This window comes from Alternaria arborescens, assembly GCF_004154835.1.
Source record: "Alternaria arborescens strain FERA 675 chromosome Unknown contig_11, whole genome shotgun sequence".
Lineage (NCBI taxonomy): Eukaryota > Fungi > Ascomycota > Dothideomycetes > Pleosporales > Pleosporaceae > Alternaria > Alternaria arborescens.
This window is the reverse complement of record NW_021167866.1, coordinates 478,042-491,778: the sequence shown is the minus strand read 5'-3', so window position 1 is coordinate 491,778 and position 13,737 is coordinate 478,042. Positions and strand designations below refer to the sequence as shown.

Here is a 13,737-nt window from a genome sequence, read left to right as displayed (position 1 = left end):
CGTCCTTCTGGGGCACGAGATACGGTTGTGGAGAAAAAGCTCTGTTGTCTTGACAAATTCGACAATTTCTCGACTTGAAACTGCCGAACTGGTAATGTAGGAGTAGGAATGGGTTCAGTAATCATGTTGTCATAACGGTTCTGCTTCTTCTGGACAGCACGTCGTAAAGGTGCGTATGCGAAACCGATGACAATGTGTGCCTCAAGCGATACGCAGAAAAGGTCTGGCAACGGTCCGGGTGTAGGGATGGCTTTTGATACCCATTCTGTATAGCCTCCTCTCCACATACCAGGATTCCAGCTAAACCACGTCGGAGTAGTCAACGTTGAGGCATGTGTTGACTATCCAAAAGGACATGCACATTCTTGGGGATGGCCGATAAACGTTGGGACTTAGCATGGCGGCTTAAACTAACGATGCACTGGCAAAGCATGTTGTTCCTGCTGTGCAAGAAGAGCCAAGCGTCTCCGATCGTGGAAATGATGGGGCTTGCAGTAGGGATGAATAAAAGCAGAAGTAGCATATGCAGTTCAACTCAAGTTCGGGCATTAGCTTTGCTGGATCGTGGCCTGATGCCATTATCGGAGAGTCGGAGTGAGGGCTAGCCGCGAAGCTGCTGCTAACGCACTCCTGCAGCAGTAGTCAGTGGACAAGAGGAGCCGGTGTAGTAGTCCCTATGATCGCAATGCCTTGCGGCCAACAAGACAGAGCCAGGCGGGTAGTCGCTGAAAACTGCACAAGACGCACGTAAGCTGCAATACCGTGGACGATCTGTCGTCTCCGTTGTGTAGCCTATTGGACCCGTCGCTAGTCAGCCGATTAGTGTACCAAGATGTGAATGCCTACCCACCGGCTAGTCTTTCACGGTGTAAACCTCCGATAAAACTTGCACCTTGCCATCGCTTGCCTTTCCTAAGTTGACTGGAGTAAGTGGCGTAGTCGCGGGAAGGGTGTGTCAACCTACACATGGTCGATTTCTAGATCGAGCGAACATGTTGCTGATCTTCGCTTCACATTTAGAAAATCAGACCACAGATCAGCGTCGTTGATCAAACCGGCTCTTGCACCTGCAAAGCGAAGACGCGACACGCTGTCCTCCCGTTCGGAGTAGCCGACTGTAACTCAGGACGGAAGCAGATAGTCGAGGCAGTTGCCCACTTGTGACAAGACGGTAGTTGAGGGAGGCAAAGTGTACGCGTAGTGGGGAGGCGAATATACTAGTTGAGGCAGGAGGTAGCGATGGTTCGCCACCCAAATCGGCATCTGTGACTTCCTCATCGGGAGCCATCGCAACTCTACCCGGTGCACATGGCTATTTTTACCGGCACAGCATACACACACTCGCTCTTGGGCAATACATTCTCATCCAGCACGGGTGTTGATCGTGTATTCTTCCACCCATTAGGCTGTGCGTCGGTTGGAGTTATTGCCCGAATACAGCACCTCTGCCTCACTTTTCCTCTACCCGTGTGGCTTCGGTCTTTTGTAATCGATTTAGAAAGAGGGATGTCTACCAAAATTATTAAGTTTCCATATGAAAAGACTTATCACGTGCTCCGCTACACCTGCGAGTTTTGAATCTTGCTTGGTTTGTTATTGTAGAGGTTCCCGCGTCTTTGGAAGATCGTCCGTCCACCTTCCTAGTTTCTCTCCCTTCCCGTACGTGGAGCCACAATCCGACCCAGCAATACTCCCTGTTACCCGTCGCCGCAGTCCGTCCGCCGGCTGTCTGTTGTCACCCGCCAAAGAAGCGATGATCACTTATACTTGGTCACAAATGAGTGATGCCATGCTGATCTTGCACGAAAGCGTTATTATTGTTTGCAAATCTCTTACTCTTCCAGAAGCTTCTGATATTCGAGAACATGTTCTTCGATTTGGTCACTAGCCTGATAATTTCCATGCTTGTGGGAGATTAACTATTATATTACTACATTTAGTCAGAATTATGCTGGATATATGTGATGACGATATTCCCTAAATCGTTCGACCGGTGAAAATGCAGACAAGAAAAAGGAAGCAAGAGGTATCTTGATGAAGAGGCATTCCATGCATGCGCCGACGTTTGAGGCTATCCTCAGAAGTAACAAAAGAAAAGGTGCCACCACGGCACACAACCCAACCATCAGGTCAAAGGATGCTCTCCCGAAGCATGCCTGGCAGAAACGTGGCCCAAACGTGGGCGAGTCAGGCATTCCTCATACTATGATGATGGTGGTGTCATCCACGTTGCACCACTAAGAAACGCCTAAAGTGTAAATAGGAAGTGATGTGTCGCGGGTAAAACCTGGAAAGCGTAGGTGGTATGGCCTGGAAAAACAAAACAAAATTCATGATGCCGCAAATCTTGGGAAACGTGCCAGCCACGTTATAGCCATGCGACCGATGGAACACCATCGCAAGCCACCCATCTGGAAAAGATCGACCGTTGGCTGCTGGAAATGGTATGGAAGAAGAGATGTTCGGTTGGATGTGATGCCGTGTTTGGTGGTGTACCAAACTCCAACTTGCAACGCGCCCGCTTGCAAGATCGCGCGCTTCCGCCAGGTCGGTGTCAAGTTCCAGGATTCCGGAGCGCCAGCCTACCTTAAGCATTGGCTCGCTTCTTCCGCATCTTGTATTCAGCCTTCGCCACGCGCATCAACAACTCTTCGTCTTTAATAGGGATCCAAGAGGTCAACACCTTCATCGCGTTCTCGAAGTCTGAGTCCAGCAAGATCTCTCTCGTCGCATCAATAAGCGCAGCCGATGTAGCATGTAACACATCCATGTCTCCACTGAACTTGGACGTCGGCGAGTTGGAATGAGACTTGTCGCCCAGTAGCATGAACACGTCCCAGACGCGTAGCTGAGCGGGGAAAGGTAACGAATAGTTGAACAGCGTCAGGTACCACCGGGTACCGTACGCGGTCGAGCTAATGCCAAGATCAATCTACAAAAGAGTTTGATTAGCACATATACCAAGGCGTCAGCCTCTCCAGTAGTAGTGACTTACTAGCTTCTTTGCGACATCACCTCCGCACAGCCAGTTCAGCTCAAAGTCATCTAGAGCCTCCATGAGTCCTTCGAAACCAGCTTCATAGAGTCTTTCCATGCCTCGAAGCTGCCACAATCGCACTAGCATGACGAAAGCTCGGTCCTCTTCGTAATAGCAAAGAAGCGTTGCGGTTAGTGCAGCCATGCCTTGGACGTAGCCAGTTTCAGGCAAGTACAGTGACATCGCATGCAGTACGCGGAATAGAAGTCGCTGGCCTCCACGGTACCGCCGCCGGAACATGATATGCCGGTTGATAGTGCGAGGTACATCAACATCAATCTGCACATCCTCTGCAGAGCTCTCCAGCTGGAGTTCGTAAAAGCTTTCGATGAGCTCCTCTTCTGTTGGACTATTTGCGTCGGCTTTGGCACTCGCAGCAAGGAACGAGTACCACGCAGTCGCCCTCCAGCGATCAGGTATGCCCTTCCATGTGCGAGAGATGACCTTGGGGTCTTTGGTATCGAATTCAAACAGCATGCCCCCCTTATCTGCCCCCGCTTTGACAACCTTGGCCATCTTACGCCATTTTTCGTTGCGCTCGATTTCCTTTGCTCTCATCGCCTGTGCAGCCCTTCCTCCTTCTTGCTGTTCCGCAACCTCGGCTAGACCGGGCGGTAGCTTGAGCATGTCACTCGCCTCGTCCCTCAGCCTGCGGTCCCGATTATGGGGTAACCTGTTTGTCGCGTGTCGCAGGGGCCTGTGACTGCTGTGCGTATCTGAAGTGCGACCTGAGAAAATCGATCTGGCGGGTCTTGAAGATTTGCCAGAAAGCCGCCGCTTAGGTGAGCCTGAGCGTGGGTCTACAGAACGAGTAGAGCGAGCTCTCGATGCGCTGCGCCCTAGACGCCGTCGTCTAGGCTCTTCAGACAGCAGTTGTAGTGTTGTAGTGACTCGCTGCATGCGGGGCACGTCGGGTCCGTCTGGGCCGTCGGCGTCGGATTTCGACTTTGTCTTTTTAGGTATGATAAAACCGTATCGGTCGACCTCTCCACCGTCAAGATCCGCCCAGTCCTCGAGTCCACCGGCTGCCTCTGTAGGTTCTTTGACTATCACACTCCCGTGTCGTGAGCTTATGAGTGAACTTGTGTCCTCGTTGCCTTCCACGAGCACCGACGAACCATTAGCTGGGGTGTTGGTAACAGCGCTGCTCCCCAGGTAGCTGTTCTGAACACTGCTTGTCTCCTCCTCGGGTGTATCCCAGTTGACAGCACTCTCGTTGCCATGCATGTACATGCAGCGAACTTTGCGCGACAGTGTCATCTCATCGGCTGATAGTACTCGGTGGTTCGTTGATCGTGCGCGGGTCGAGTAACGTGAGGTGGATCGCGGTGAGAGGTGCTTCGTCGCGGGTGTGGGTGAGGGTGAAGGGTCCTGCTTGGGTGATTCATTTGGCTGCGCCTGCTCCTTTTGTCGCGGTGGTGTGCTTGGTGCGGGCGCGGCTTCCACAAGGAGATCCATTTGTTTGCTTCGCCTGTTTACCTTCTTGCCACCCAACATCATGCTGCCTCGCTTGGAGAAAGATATCTGCGCGTCCGAAGAGAAGTCGTCGAAGCTGCCTGTAGGAATGTACGTGTCTAGGCCAGGGAACTCGGCCTCTTGCTCGCATGTGGCATCGTCTAGTGAGCAACGTCGTTGTGACGCATGGCCCTTGGGACCTGAGGAGCGTTCATCCTGCACTACAATGGCAGGCAGACTCGGCGTCTTGCGCAGGCTAGTAGGTGAGGGCGGTTCGTTGGTGGTAGTGCCATTGGAGGGTGCTAAGGCCGAATCTCTGCGGTCGTCGTCCTCGTTCAGTAGCGTCCGCTTCAGGGAGAAAGCTCGAGGCCCGGGTGAAGTGCGTGGTCGGCGGACATTGGTGAGCCACGATCGTGATGCGGGGCCCTTGGTCGACGAGATGCTGTGTGCATTCGAGGGAACCGGCGACAACTGATTCGAGGCCTCGGACGTCTCCACCGCGGCGTGACCAGCGGAGTTTCCAGCCTCATCTCTCATCATGTGAGGCGCAGGCAGGTCCTGGTCATAGAGTCGGTCCCTGGAGAGAATAGCGGCTGGCAAAGCGAAATGAAGGGAAATGAAAGGGTGTGGGCGAGACGGCAACCTGCGACTCTGATTTCCAAAGTGCAGCGACGAAGGTATGCCGGGCTATGTTTGCACAGAGTAACAACGTCAATGCTATGGACAAATGGTGCAATTGAAAAGCAAAGGCCTATGCGACGACTATGGGATCAAAAAAGATCCCGGCATGGCTTGACTTGACTGGGGAAAAGGGGCGTCGCTATCAATCGGGTCGTGGGTCGCATGCCTTCTCCAGACTTGTTGCCGGCCGGAGATTGCCCAGATGCTCAACGCGCTCGGTAGAAGGGTGACGCCTGCTCACTTGACCGGCCCGTACTTGCCTCAACCACGACATCCCATATTTCTTTGTCCCTCACCGCATCGCGCCCTCACACCTCTTGGGTTTTGCACTCTGCGTGCTTTCTGGGGACATGATGCGTAGACACCTCTGTTCCTGCAATCACGCTCAATATGCCCCGCTGAAGCGTCGCGACACCCCACAAAAGCCAAACCCCCGGCGACGATCGCTGTTCCACGCGTCAATAAACTTTCCGGTCATGGCTCCTCAAAGCGGACGCCGACTAACAAATCCCAACGTCATATTCTAGCTGGGCTGCTATCGTATCAGTTGTCATACGACGCAGACTCAAACAGAGCAAGAGCTGGATAGACAACACGCCCTTTATTCGGGTGGCACAGGCAATCACAGCGTTCTCGTGCTTACCACGCTGATGTCCACGCAATCTGTACTCTAGCCCAACACACCAAGGGCTGTCTCGTTATGGTCGCCTTAAGAGGAAGGTGCTCTCTAGTTTCCCTCCCTTGCATACTGCCACTCAAGCCCTCACCAGTACGCTCGGCCAGTGTACCAGTCTCACAAAATGCTGCGCATATTCGTACCCCAACAGTACGTCTTCTGGTCGAAACAAGAGAAAGCACAAAGTATTTCGCCAGGTATACACATATCATGTTGAATTGAGCAGTCGTACTGAGCCCAGAGAGCAATGAGCGTTTTTCGCGGAGGTTTGGAGAGCCTCGTAGCTAAGATAGAATTCATACAAAACCTGCCAATATGCGGGTTTTACTTCTGGCTACACCTCGCTTATGTTCGCATATTGCAGCAAACCTCTGCTGGGTCTGATTCCTGACGATCAAGACATGCAGAAAGACCATCAGAAATCGAAGAGAATCCTGTTTCACCCTGAATATCTCCGTAAAGCCCTTCTCACTCAACCGTCAGGCTCGATGCAAGCACACATGCCTACACTGATGCTGATGCTGGGTTAAATTGTGCCATCGCCATCTGGATGACTAACTCAGACTGATAACGCTTTTTTTCGACTAATGTAAGCAGTGGGCGGTCCTGTTGGTCGCGTTACGATATCACTCGTCTGCATCGGTCATCGTAGCCTGGCTCTAATACGAACATATCGTTCTCAACTTCGACCAACCAAGTCCATTCTCACTTCCAGATTTATCCAACGGATAACTGGTGCCGCAAAAGAAGCCCCACTCTAGAATCGTGAATCGTGGGGCGTGCAAGTAGCTACCCCTCATCGCTTTTCAGCGTGTCGTCAGTGTGTGGCTATGTGTCCATATCTAACTGCGGGGAACACGCGACAAGCGTCACACGACTGGCAGTCAGCAAACCTTGTGTAGAAAAAAACATTGGCACGAGAGCACATAAGCCTGGAGTGAATGCCTCAGCTGGACGTGTCTGGACAAAGGGCTACCCGTGATGGCATCCTTAGATTTGATCAATCAGGCTCCTGTGGTATGCGACTAAAGCTTCTTGGGACAGAGAACATAACTAATGACCACATCCAGGGAACTAAACTTTGGGTATGACTCTTGGCGGCATCCTTACCAACTACACTCACCCTAACACTACTGTCATCAGATCCTCCATCTTGGTATACTCGAATGTGATGATGGCTGGTTCATCCGTGCAGCAAACGCCTCCTCGCTATCTAACCCCAATCCTGTAAACAAGCGCCGCAGACTTGTCATGCTCGGTATCCTTATCGAACATCCGACTGAAGGCCTCATTCTATATGAAACTGGCGGTGGAGAAGACTACCCCAATCTCGCGGGTGCACACGTTCAAGACGTCTTCTCACGAGTCGACTACGACAAGTCTATGAACCTTGACGAACAAATCGCCTTGACTGGCCACAAGATTGAAGACGTAAAGATGGTCATCATAGGGCACTTACACCTCGATCATTCTGGCGGCCTAGACCATTTTAGAGGCAAAAACATACCTGTTTACGTTCATGAGCTCGAACTCAAACACGCCTTCTATAGTGTCGCTACCAAGACTGATCTTGGCGTTTACCTCCCTCATTACCTTACTTTCGATATCAACTGGGTTCCCTTCCATGGCGCATACTATGAGATTGCTCCCGGCATCAACTTGCACCATGCACCTGGACACACACCCGGACTAACGATCATGCAGGTGAATTTGAAGGAAAGCGGGACCTGGATCTTCACGAGCGATCAGTATCACGTCAAGGAGAACTTTCAGGACAGTATACCACAAGGCTGGTTAGCAAGAGATCACGATGCGTGGGTTCGGAGTCATCAGATGATCAAGGGATTGCAGAAGAGAACGAATGCGAAGGTCTTGCTGGGCCATTGTTTGGATACGATTAAAGAGTTGGGTGTTGACTTTGCCCCTACGACTTATAAGTGAGGTTATGAATGGGGTAAGTTCAGCGAAAGGCGTTGATAAGGTACGATCAGACTGCTCACCACATCGTACTGTTCATTACATTCCAATTTCAGACCTTGTACCGTTTTCCGAAAAATTCTCTCATATCCCTCACCATCTCCTCCGGACACTCCATGCAGGCAAAATGTCCTCCATGGTCATGATCTGGAAAGCCCGTTAGCATATCCCACCTTTCCATCATCCCTCAGCCAATCTCATCCCATTTCATTTGATTCCACACGAAACACGTTGGGGATCCCGATCGCACACATGACATACCTCTGAAAAACTTCAGATCCGTACATGTAGTCTCGACACCACTCTTAGGCGCAGGAAAAGCATCGTAGGGGAACGTGCTCACGCCCAGAGGCACGCGGATCAGGTTTTCTTCTTTGGCGTCGAATTTGGTGTACATTTCGTGGCGCACATTGTTGTAATAGGATAACATACCTGTGGTATGCTTGTTAGCACGGCGCATGTGGCGAAGAAGAAAGCAGAAAAGAAGATAAACGTACTCGTCATGACACTTGGCGGCGTGAAGAAATACAGCGAAAGCGTCGTGCAAAGATCATGTAGCCACTGCTCGTTAACGAGTGTCGCTGTGCCTAAACTTGGATCAGCAAGTTCATTGTATTTTTCACCAAAGAACATCATGATTCCGACAGGATTATCTGTCGTGTTTCTTATGTTAGCTTGCGATTACTCAAATACCATGGTCTCTGTGGCGTACCGTTGAAGGCCACGCCAATAGTCTGCGGTCGTGTTCTCATCTCAATCGCATACCCCATATGCGTCTCATTTAGCGGCTTCCCTAGAAACCATTCCGCTCTCGCTATCCCCTTCTTTTCTTTCTCCGTTAGGCTAGTGCCTTCTGGAGGTGCGCCAGGACACATGTTCGTGTGCACTGCTTTGCAGTTGGGATACCGACCAGAGCCAAGTTCGCGGACGACCCAGTGACCCCAGTCTCCGGCTTGGGCGGCGTAAGACGTGTACTGTTGGAGGTGGTGTTTGTCAATGGAAGAACTCATAGTAGGAGTGCGGTTGGATGGTATAGACAGTGAGGAAAACGTACACCAAGTCTCTTCATCAACTCATCGAACAACCTCGCAGTATCCTGCAAGGTATGGCCCCTCGGTGGACCTTGCGACCAGCAATACCCTGGTAGCGACGGGACAACAAGATCGAAAGCTGGTTGTGTATCGTTTTCAGGATTCAAAAGGGGTTGCATTACGTTCTGGAACCTACACTCTTCTTATTAGTCCACAGGACAGATCTCTCAAGTATCCTCAAAGACAATACCATGAGATAAAATCTGCAGTATGACCAGTAATTAAAGGGGGGAAGTAATGACATACTCAAACCATGTTCCTGGCCACCCATGAACCAACAACAACGGCACCGCATCCCTTCTCTCCGCCTTCTGATGTATAAAATGTATCTTTAACCCCTCGATCTCAGTCGTAAAATGGTTCCACGCATTAATCTGCTTTTGCGCTCTCCCCCAATCAAACTTGTTGAGCCAGTGATTGTACAATGTCTGTACCCACTCGAGTGATGGTCCATAGTCTTCGCCGGCATCAGGTACAATGGGTTGGGTAGGCAATCTTGTATCGGCTAGCTTGCGAAAGAGGCGATCGACTTCTGTTTGGGAGATATTGGAGTCGAAAGGTTTGATTTCAGAGGACATCGTGTGATATTTTGTTACTGCGCTTGTTTGGTAAGAGTGAATGACTGGTGTAGCGAATTGGATATGGATTGTATTTACGTCAGAAGTATAAGCGGTAACCCCGCATGTCGATCCGTACAATGCTTTCGATGGTATTGACATAGCTTGGTTCAGATTACTTAGCACGATATCATGGCGTCACTTGATTGTCATATGCAGGGACTAGTGGTGCTAGCCTAATGCGAGATGACCATCGTGAGTTCTACTGAGCGGTGATGGGATGGTATGCTCGAACTAGGTATTACTGATAAGTATACCAGTCTCGGCAGAAAAAGATGGATATAGTGAAATTCAACAGACTGTGGTTCGATTCGTCGACTGTATAGCAGATGATGTGGCCTGGATGTCGAAAATAGTTTCAAGTCTCCAGCAAAATTTCATGATACCACGACGATTTCCAGCCCCATCTAAAAGCTCCACGTCCGACCTCTACTTCTTCTTCGAGCCTCTGCCGCCTCTCGCACTCTTCTTCTTTCCCTTCGCGATATCGGCACCCCGGCGGCCACCAGCAATCATGACTCGTACCTTGCTAACAGGCACGACGCCCACGACCTCTGTCTCTTTCCACCCTCGGATCAGCTCAATCTCCTTGGGCCAGATACGCTCGACGTCCTGACTGTTCTTGTCGATTATCTTCGCGTCCTTTCCGGCATGATCCCAGATAGAGAGGACCTCTTTGACGGCTTTACCTCGTTTGGTGGAGCCAGGCTGGATCTTGGCTTTGTATTTGTAGGTGGAAAGAGCAGACCAGGGAGCACATACGGGAATGGCGGTGAGCAATTCGTCATTTGGTAATGGTCGGCCTGTGAATGCGTCGAGGTTCTGCAAGTTCGTCTTGAGGACTTCATCGCCCTCGTCGTCTTCTTCGGCGTTCTCCAAGGCGCGTAGACGAGCTTCTTCGGCAGCCTTGCCTGCGGCTTGCGCACGTAAATGTTGGTCTCGACGGCGTTGCTTGTCAGCCAGCGCCTGCTCTTCTTTCTGACGCTTTTCTTGAGCGGCAGCCTCCGCAGCCTGCTGCCCAGACTTGGAACCCAAGAGACGCATTGCTAACTCACGGTCCTCCTCGTCCTGTGCAGCGTACTTTGCGGCCTGCTTCTTTGCTTTCGCACGTTTGCCTCGGGGCAAGGGAGCATTCTTTGGTTTCGTACTCTGCGTTGTTACGGTACCGGGTGCCCTCGGAGGGCTCTTTGCGTTGCCTTCTTCATCTGAAGAATCCTCTTCTTGGCCAGCACCGTCAGCTGTAGGCCCAGCGTCAGACGGAACTTGGGGTAAGTCTTGGAGTTGACCTTTCCTTGCTAGGCGACGTTCTCGTGCAGATAGTTGTCGCTTTCCAGTAGATTTCACAGTCTGTTCGGTATCTGCTACCGAGCCTGCGTCTTCTTGGGGTTCTTTATTCACAGCAGAACCATTCTTGCCGCCAGACATGGCATACTCGTCGCCATCCTTGGCGGTGGCTAGCTCATCTTCCTCGTCTGAGTCGTCTCTCGCATCTGCAGTCCTAGACTGGAGAGGATTGCTCCTAGGCGCTGCGGCTTCAGATTCAGCGTCGCTCTCTTCAGTCTGTTCCATCTTTGCATCAGGGAAGTCGTCTTCCGAATCTGAGTTAATCTTTGCGTCTGGAAAGTCATCCTCGTCATCACTGTTGTCAGTCTTGGACGCGTCTGCAGCTTTCGAATCATTCGCGGGCTCATCGACCATCTCCGCGGCAGAAACTGCTGTCTCTTGCACGCGATGTTTGTGGTGGTTGGCCTTGCTGGAATCGCTGATCTCGAACATGACAGCAAGACCTACGACCAGCTGAGCTGGTGGTAGGAATTCCTTCTTGCCCTTGACGTTGAACATACCGGCCGGGAGGAACTCGCCCGTCTGTCCAGTCTTGCTGACCTGATCGCTACGAACCCACCAAGCTGACATGACAGCCTTTGAGTCCCATGCATCAGATGTACAAATGCAGAGGTTGCCGGCTTGCGATAGTGTCGAAGGAGGGATGGGGGCATCTGGAGTATCTGGCTTGTTCTTGATGATCATTGGCATCGCTCCTTTGATATCGGCATGAACGTATACATCTCCTTTTCGTAAGAAGCGTCGGTAGATAATTTCGTTCTGCTGAGCATCCTTTCCTCCGAGGACCAAGTAGCCATCCGAAGAGATGAAGTATATGTATTTCTCGAACCACTGCTGCTTGCGCACTGGTCTTAGTACCTCTTTCTCTTGTTTCAAACCCTTCTTCAGGTCCTCTGCAACTTTCTTCTCATGGCTCTTCAACGCTCTGGTCGATGCTTGCAGGGTGCGATCTTCTTTGTCGGCAGCTGTCTTCTTCTGATCAAAGTATTCGGTCGAGTTCGCCCATGCACTCAGAGCTAGGTCGATATCGATAGCCAGTTGAGGCCGAGTGGACACGGCCGGGGTAGGAGCCTTTTTCTTAGGCTTATCATCCTCGTCTTCTGTATCCTCACTGACAGAGCTTGTCTCGTTACCCTCGTCTTCATCGTCTTGACCCTCCTCCCAGTTAGTCTCGTCGAGTAGCAGCGTGACAGTGTTCTCGTGCAACTTGAGCGGTAACTTGATGAGTTGCGCGACCGCATTTCCAGAGTTTTGCTCACGCTCAATCAAGCGCGCAATATCGACCCAATCCATGCCTTGTCTGATCAATCCGTTGACAGCCTCGGTAGCCTCGGTAACACGATGCACGTTTGCCAATATCGCCTCTGCCTTCCGGAAGTTGAGATCTTGCACTTGCTGCAATCCACCGATTCGATCTTCATGCTCCTTGCGTGCCTTCTCTAGCTTCTTCTTGGCCTGTTGTTCGCGTTCTGTCAACTTGGACTCGAGCTTTTGTCCTTCTATCGAGGAGAAAAACTCGTCTACCGCCTTGTTGAAACCATCAAACTCCAAGAATGTATAGTCGGAGTTTTCAAATTGGTGCGGACGGAAGGGATGGAAATCGTCGTAGAGAAGTTTGGACTTCTCAGAAGCCTCGTCATCGGCCGTAGATGCGGATGGGTTTGGCTTGGCTAGAATGTAGCCCTTGATCTGATCTGGCGTCGAGACCTCGTCGGTGATGTTCCTTGCATTCTGTAGGATCTCTACGAGACTGCCTAGGAGATTGTCATCAGCGAGTACCTCCTCAGGCTTGAGAGTCGAATCGAAGTTTGCGATATGCAGCGCATGGTCTACTAGCAAAGGAGGACATTCGGTAATGGAAACGGCCAGCGCCTTCCTCAAAGAGTCCTTGCCTGCTTTTTTCGCCTTTTTCCCTGTCGCTGCAGGCTGATCCTGTTGTTTATCAACCGCCTTCTGCAACCCTTGGCGCACGCGTTCCTTTGTAAGCTCCGGGGCACCGCCGTAGTTCTGCCGTAGGGTCAAGTTGTACTTTAGACCGACCCTCAGTCTCTCATGTTCCTCGCCTTCGTCTACGTTGCGCAAAAGAGACAAGACGTTCAAGTCGGCATCTGTCAGCACGATGTTGCCGCCAGCGTAGAACTCCAAGTACAGCCTGTATAAGCCATCGGAGAATTGGAACTCGAGAATGCGGTCGGTACCAATCTGGCTGATTGAGGTGATCCGCCTTGTTTTCAGGTATTTGCGCAGCTTTGCGACAAAGCTGGAAGGCGCGGCGGCTGTAGTTCGCGCATATTCGGTCAAGTGGCAGCGAAAGCCAGAATCGATAAGTAGCTGTTCGCGGTGGTCGGGCTTGTGGAATTTGATGAGGAAGATTCTCTGTTTGAGTGTCAGTAAGAAGGCTAGGCTGCATGGATAGTAAGTAGTTGGATGCATACAGAGCTTAGGTCATAGACGTTGGTGACTCGCAACGAGGTGAGTTTTGCGGATAGCTCATGGGCTATGACCTGTTCAATTGTTAGCAAGTTGTCATTTGGCCGACAGCATGAAGTTACCCACCTTGACGTCCAAGCTGGAAAACCTCTGCTTCATGGTGATGTCGTGTGCAGAGTCTGTGGTTAGTGGGGTTGGCGACTGTTGGTGGGCTGCGGCGATGACGAAGGTGCGCAAGTAGCGTGATTGCAAGGGTCATGGAAAATGGACGTGGTTCCTGGCCTAACGCTTACTAACCGCCTTGTTCACACGTACGTAGCAGACATGACAGGCGTCTGTTGAAGGCGTCAGTAGAAGCAGGATATATTCATCGGATCTTTATCTTGTGCAGCGCGCTACCAACTCTACCATGCGCCGCGTCCCGGGCCA

At 51.3% G+C, this 13,737-nt stretch overlaps 4 protein-coding genes across 4 annotated transcripts; 1 reads left to right on the top strand and 3 right to left on the bottom strand.

Moving 5' to 3' along the window:
- Nucleotides 1–2,587: 2,587 nt before the first annotated feature.
- Nucleotides 2,588–5,029, bottom strand: AA0111_g5616 (hypothetical protein; the record flags this gene model as incomplete). Its single annotated transcript, XM_028651748.1, has 2 exons — nucleotides 2,588–2,932; nucleotides 2,996–5,029. The coding sequence occupies 2 exons, from the start codon at nucleotides 5,027–5,029 to the stop codon at nucleotides 2,588–2,590; spliced, it is 2,379 nt and encodes a 792-aa protein (XP_028506975.1).
- A 1,801-nt stretch (nucleotides 5,030–6,830) lies between these two features.
- Nucleotides 6,831–7,790, top strand: AA0111_g5615 (hypothetical protein; the record flags this gene model as incomplete). Its single annotated transcript, XM_028651747.1, has 3 exons — nucleotides 6,831–6,866; nucleotides 6,920–6,934; nucleotides 6,993–7,790. 3 exons carry the CDS (start codon nucleotides 6,831–6,833, stop codon nucleotides 7,788–7,790), a joined length of 849 nt encoding a protein of 282 aa, XP_028506974.1.
- Nucleotides 7,791–7,878: 88 nt separating this feature from the next.
- AA0111_g5614 (hypothetical protein) lies at nucleotides 7,879–8,836 on the bottom strand (the record flags this gene model as incomplete). The annotated part of the gene is made up of 4 exons (XM_028651746.1): nucleotides 7,879–7,973; nucleotides 8,088–8,258; nucleotides 8,324–8,479; nucleotides 8,539–8,836. 4 exons carry the CDS (start codon nucleotides 8,834–8,836, stop codon nucleotides 7,879–7,881), a joined length of 720 nt encoding a protein of 239 aa, XP_028506973.1.
- A 1,127-nt stretch (nucleotides 8,837–9,963) lies between these two features.
- AA0111_g5613 (Nuclear export mediator factor) lies at nucleotides 9,964–13,467 on the bottom strand (the record flags this gene model as incomplete). The annotated part of the gene is made up of 3 exons (XM_028651745.1): nucleotides 9,964–13,254; nucleotides 13,314–13,382; nucleotides 13,435–13,467. The coding sequence occupies 3 exons, from the start codon at nucleotides 13,465–13,467 to the stop codon at nucleotides 9,964–9,966; spliced, it is 3,393 nt and encodes a 1,130-aa protein (XP_028506980.1).
- Between the last annotated feature and the right edge of the window lie 270 nt (nucleotides 13,468–13,737).